A 6074-nucleotide genomic window follows, 5' to 3' on the forward strand; every position below is an offset into this window, starting at 1 on the left:
CGGGACGCGGCGCGGCCCCCACGTGCGGCACGAACCAGCGGTCCCGCCCCCTGCGGGCCCTCGACCCGCCCCCTGCTCTCGCGAGACTGCCGCGAGGTCTCTTCTCGCGAGACTTTTCCAGCGAAAGACATAGTGTTTTTCGGTTACTTCCCGCGAGACTGCCCTCCATTCCCTGTCTAAACTTTTTAGGTATGTCTCCTCTCGCGAGATCCTTGCGGAGATGGAGCCGGCTTTTTCGCATGCCTCTCGCGAGACTGCCCCCCCCCAGTTCTAACTCTCGTAAGATTCTCTCAGGAGGTAAGACGGACCTTCTCATGCCTCTCGCGAGACTGCTGTTTTTCGGTTACTTCCCGCGAGACTGCCCTCCATTCCCTGTCTAAACTTTTTAGGTATGTCTCCTCTCGCGAGATCCTTGCGGAGATGGAGCCGGCTTTTTCGCATGCCTCTCGCGAGACTGCCCCCCCCCAGTTCTAACTCTCGTAAGATTCTCTCAGGAGGTAAGACGGACCTTCTCATGCCTCTCGCGAGACTGCTCTCCCCCTGCTTCTCCCCGCTTTACCCGTGCCTCTCGCGAGACTGTTTTCTTCCCGTGTCTAGCTTGCCTCCTCTCGCGAGACTCGCTCAGCAGGCGGGGGAGAAATGAGAGCGGCTTTTTCCCACCTCCCCCCACATCTCGCGACGCTCTCCTGGAGGCGCGTTGAAAAGGACGGCCCTTAGCAGCAGTCTCGCGAGAGAAAGCGGGAGGAGAAGTCTCGCGAGACGGTCCAGCTGACGGGCGCTGCCATCTTGCCGCCGGGGGTCAGGGGGACGCGGAGGAGATGCTGTCGCGCCTGGTTCTGCGCGCTGGTGAGCCCGGGCGGTTGCCCTTCCCCGCCCCCTTCTCTGTAGGTGGGGGGTGGTGTGTCTCTTCGTCTCGCTAACGCGTTCTGCTCTTCTCCTTGCAGCTCCCGCGGCTCTGAGGAACCTGTCTCCGTCCCTGTCGGCCGGGTAAGGGGCGGGGCGGGGAGCGGCAGTGACCGGGGGGGCTCTCCCAGCGGCACCCCCCTGCTTATCCCGTCCCCAAACGGGCTTCCCTGACGGTTCTTCTCGGTTCCTTACAGCACAGTGCACGCGGCGAGGAGCTTCCATGGCAGCCAGCCGTGCACGGCCCCCTACCCCCCGATCCCGGAGAAAGCAGGCGCCGTGCGCTTTGGAGTCATCCCCGAGGAGTTCTTCCAGTTCCTCTACCCGAAAACGGGAGTCACCGGTAATGCTGCCGTGCGGCGCGGGCGCAGGCGTGGGGCCCGCTCTGAGCGCTGGACAGACGAAGCCCTTGGCGTGTTGCGAGGGTTACGGGCGTTGTCTTTTTTTCGATCTTCTTTCTAGGACCGTACATGCTGGGGACTGGGCTGATCTTGTACTTGCTGTCCAAGGAGATCTACGTCATTAACCACGAAACAATCACCGCTGTGGCCACTTTGTCGCTTTTAATCTATGGAGTGAAGCGTTACGGGTCCCGTGTAGCAGCTTTTGCTGAAAAACTCAATGAGGTAATTCTAGGCAAGACGATATCGTTTAACCTTACGCTGACACTTGTTGTAAAACGTTTCCAGAATAACAGCCGCCGTCCTCGGCTGTGGAACAGCTACTCGGAGTAATCGTGTTTTTAAATACTTGCGGTTGCTTTTAAGTACTGATGAGCTTTGTTTCTAAAGTTGGTGGTTCTTTGTCCTGAAAATGTACGTGGCGCTTTATGACCGCGTCAGCTGTGCTAGCTGCATTTTACCAGACGAGTTATTTCATCGAACAGCATTAACAAGTTTCCTGTAAAATTGCCCTGGTGACTTGACGACAACTTAAATTGTGACTGCTGTCTCAAGCTGTCTTTGAGCCTTGGAGGGGTTGAGGTGAGGAGACAGAGACCTCCCATCAGAGCCATAATCCAGACCTTGGTGATAACAGAAAGTAGCTGAAGCTTTATGCATGTTTACCAGGTGTCTGTTGTAATGTGCATATTTCACTGCCATACAATTTAGAATTGTACTGTTGAGTTTCTTTACCTGTGATGGGTTTTGTGGAGAGATCCATGTACGTATGTAAGCTTTGGTTTGGAAGCCAACAGACGAAACTTTTTTTTTTTTTTTGTTTGTTTTTTTTTTGTTTTGTTTTGTTTTTTTTTGAAGCAGGATTTAATCTGTTTTCAAAAGTGACATTTAAATCTTTGGTGCTTAAGTCTCATAAACATTTCCCATTGTCTTCCAAACTTTAAACATTTCAGATGATTAGTTGCATTGGGGAAACTTTTGGGAACCTTGATAATAACTGGAGCTACTCAGTTTCCCCGGCTGTTAAGGTCATTCCTTGGCACTAGTTAATAGGGATTATTGCCTGCTAAATGCATGCTTATTGCTTACCTAAAAGTAATATAAATGCATAGCCCCCCTCCCCCCTAGGCTTAACATGGGCACAACTCTTGCAGGAGCAAGCTAAAGTTGGTACAGCTGCATCTGCATTAGGTTTTGTAGCAGAATAGCTGCACACATGAAAAAAGAACTGTACCTGTGACTACCATAGTTGGGCCTGGTTTCTCTAACAAGCTTAAACCAGCTTAAGTTGTGAAGTCAGCTTTTGTTCTTCTATTTGGGATTCGTTTAAAACCTGACACGGTCATTTATTGAAACAGCTCTGAAATATTAAGAGGAGTTGGTTATGAGAAGTCAGGGTTATGATGGAAATTTCCCCCTCATAAATTTAATCTCTTAAAGTACTTTCTTATTTCTGCTTGCAGGAGAAACTTGCTACAGTAGCAACTGTAAAAAATGATTCAATCAAAGCTTTGGAGACAGCAATTGAAGAAGAAAAGAGAGAGCAATGGAGGGTTGAAGGCCGCAGTTATATCTTTGATGCCAAGCGGGTGGGTTGTCTAAAATTTTCTTTCTCCATACTCGTGGCCCTTTATCATAGGAGCCGAGCATTGCAAACAGAAAACAAGCAGCAAACCATTGTAGTATATATGTTACGGAGGGCTAATGTTAGAATTTGATTGTCACATCAGCAATTCAGCTGAAATTGCTTTATCAAATCCAAAGACTATGATAAGTTCTTCTGGACATCACACACTCAGTCACCGTCATATCAGCCTTTTTGTTGTTGTTTATTGGGTTTTTTTCTACAGTGATTATAGCTGTAATAGCTTCTTTCTTTTTGCTTAAGGCTGACCTTAATTTCTTTTTCTTTTCTTTTTTTAAACTAGAATAACATTGCTATGCTGCTGGAGATTAACTACCGAGAGAGATTGCTCATGGTGTATAATGAAGTGAAGAAGAGGTTAGACTATCAAATTGCTATGCAACATCTGAAGCGTCGTAAAGAACAAGATCACATGATCAGCTGGGTAGAGAGCAAAGTTGTTCAGAGCATCACGCCTCAACAGGTATTTAGAAGAAAGTTACAGGTTTTGGTTGTTAGCTTTGCTTTCTGATGCACAGTACAGGTTCCCAACTGCCTGATATAGTTGGCCAAAAATAAATCTGGATCTCCTTTGTGCTGGTCTTTCTGGGGGAGTCAGCAGGAGGCCAGGACAGTTAATTTTTGTCTTCTGAATTGTCCGTTGCTTGCCAGCACTTGAACTTGGGTGGTTGCTTGTGTTTATATTGCCCTGATTTTGTAACGTGAACTGTAAATCAGAGCCATCTTAGTTGGACGCTGATTTTGTGTGATCCAACGAAATGTGATTATGGCTGGGATGCATATGTTGCCCATTGAAATGTTTCGTAAGATTCTGTTTCAAGGCTTCTGAAAGCTGCTTCTTGTTGTCTTGCAGCACAAGGAAAGTATTGCCAAGTGCATCTTGGACCTGAAGGCATTATCGAAGGCTGCACAAGCAACAGTATAACTGCAGTGATTCCAGACACATCTTTGGTTTCTGTGACTTACTGTTGGAAACTATCATTCTGATTCTTAATTAAAATTTAACTTCTGTCAGTTACACTAAGTTGACAGCAGTCACCCTGTGGTCTGTTTGTGACGATACATTTTGACTTGTGCGTTCATTCATACCAGGGATTCTGCAGAATTCTCAATATCCAACTTGCTGTATTAAAGCCAGATCCCACTTCATATTGTTTTGGTATTGACTCTCCATGTGTGACCAATCCTATTTTATCTATTTGTTTGGGGGTTTTTTCTTCAGAGTCAAAATCTTACTCTTCCATCCAACATGCTGAATTGTGTAAAGCACTTGCCTCATTGATGGCTGTTACTGTCAAAGTGTTCACAGTTGTGGATATTAAATAAACAGAAGTGAATAGCAGAAATCAGGCCCTGGGTGAAGAAGGGGGGTTTATTGCTGTATTAGGGCAGCACTGGAGAACAGTGTCATCTTCATCTCTAGAGAAACAGCTTCATTACTCGATCAGATTAGTTGCTTCATAAGAGAACTTTCTCATGGGACGGTGGCCCAGTTTCCTATTGGGGTGTTTCTGCTTGCAACACTGACGTAATTAAATGCAGTTGCTTCAGTGTACATGGACACTTCATCCTTGGAAAGCAGAAAATTTTAAGTCCCACATCAAAGTTTTATAAGTATAGGGCCGGATGGTAGGAAGTAGGGAGCAAGAATTGCGTAATCCTACCCATTTTTAGGAAAGGTCCCTATAATCTGCTGGGACTATTCTGTTTAAAAGAGTAATTGAGTATCAACTGAATTACTCACTTATACAGAATAGTCTTAATCTTACTTTGTAGCAAGTACTGATATGATCAGTAATATTGCATCGTTTTCATACTTTTTGTTCTACTCTCTTCCTGAAGGAGTAGATGTGCTTCCTATTTACGTGTTGTTGCCAGAAGAGTAAAAGAGGTTTCCTCCAGCACATGCAACCTTTGACTTGTTGTATTGTCTGACTTTTTTTTTTTTTTTTTTTAAATGCTGTTGTCCTTGCTTCTGTATCTGTTGCTGTCAAATGTTCTCTTTGGTGGTTGTATGAGCACAATATCCTAAGATCACCATGTGCAGCTCATCAGTGAAATGTTGAGAGTAAGTACAGTTGAAGAGGATGGCTTGAGGTAGAGGTCTGTATCAAAGAGGATATGATCTCAACTGTCTGCACCTTTGTTTCTGCAGCAGACTATTGCAGGGGTGACTTGGTGACAGCCTGTAAGTACATAAGAGGCGTGCATCAGGATCTGGGGGAACGCGTGTTCACCGGAGCACCCCAAGGGATGACAAGGTCTAACGGTTGCAAACTCCTGCAAGACCATTTTAGGTTGAACATAAGGAAGAACTTTATTGTCCAAGCCCCCAAGGCCTGGAACAAACCCCCCAGAGGTGATGCAAGCACCTACTCTGAACACTTATGAGAAACATTTTGGATGTTTATCTCTCTGGGATCCTCTGACCACTGCTGACTTCCTTTCACTACCTAGCTAGCTATAGTTCCTATGTCTATAGATTGAGTTGAACTGGAAGTACGAGAACATAAGTTACGTAACAACTATTTTGCAAATGAGATTGCTCTAGCCACTGTAACAGTTGTACTACGCTTGTAGACATACAGTTCCATACAGAAAAAGTGTCTCCAGCTTAAACTAGCCGTTTTTCTTAAACAAAAACTCTGACCTAATTTATTTAATACAGAAATTATTTCTTTGGGATACAAACCTAGCAGCAAAATTGAAATTTTAAACTACCACTGAGTGCGAAAAAGTTTAGATGGCTACGTTCACCTTGCTTGCTTCTGAGCCCATTGGATAATGGGATGCAGACATTAGGCAAGTTTTTTTTCATATCCTGGAATAGGGAAAAGGATTTGTTGGGGGGGATAGTAATTTTACTTAAAGGGCCTTTCGCTTCTTCAAACATTTTTTTTTTTTTTTCCAGAAGTAGTGTGTTTCTGTCCATGTTACAAATCACAGTTGAGCAATGCACTTAATGCAAATGACTAGGAAATATCTTGTTGAATAAATTCCTTTCTGTTTAAGCAATGAGACTTTGAGATGTTTCATGCTTTCTGGCATAGGTTTGCTTTTGATACACCTGCGTTGGTCACAACTTTTAATTTTTAGGAACTTATGACCTGCTTGCTTTTATTTAT

At 45.0% G+C, this 6074-nt stretch overlaps 2 protein-coding genes across 2 annotated transcripts in view; one reads left to right on the forward strand and one right to left on the reverse strand.

Moving 5' to 3' along the window:
* WDR77 (WD repeat domain 77) overlaps positions 1 to 131 on the reverse strand; it is a 6265-nt gene extending 6134 nt beyond the window's left edge. The window contains exon 1 of the mRNA XM_025192020.1: positions 59 to 131. Within this exon, the coding sequence (XP_025047805.1) occupies positions 59 to 131 (73 nt within the window). The remainder of the gene's footprint in view (positions 1 to 58) is intronic.
* Positions 132 to 694: 563 nt separating this feature from the next.
* Positions 695 to 4098, forward strand: ATP5PB (ATP synthase peripheral stalk-membrane subunit b). Its single transcript, XM_006035842.3, has 7 exons — positions 695 to 846; positions 945 to 987; positions 1101 to 1246; positions 1366 to 1529; positions 2768 to 2893; positions 3233 to 3412; positions 3803 to 4098. The coding sequence occupies exons 1-7, from the start codon at positions 819 to 821 to the stop codon at positions 3872 to 3874; spliced, it is 759 nt and encodes a 252-aa protein (XP_006035904.1). The 5' UTR covers positions 695 to 818; the 3' UTR covers positions 3875 to 4098.
* The last annotated feature ends 1976 nt before the right edge of the window (positions 4099 to 6074 follow it).

This window comes from Alligator sinensis, unplaced genomic scaffold, assembly GCF_000455745.1.
Source record: "Alligator sinensis unplaced genomic scaffold, ASM45574v1 scaffold589_1, whole genome shotgun sequence".
Taxonomy (NCBI): domain Eukaryota; kingdom Metazoa; phylum Chordata; order Crocodylia; family Alligatoridae; genus Alligator; species Alligator sinensis.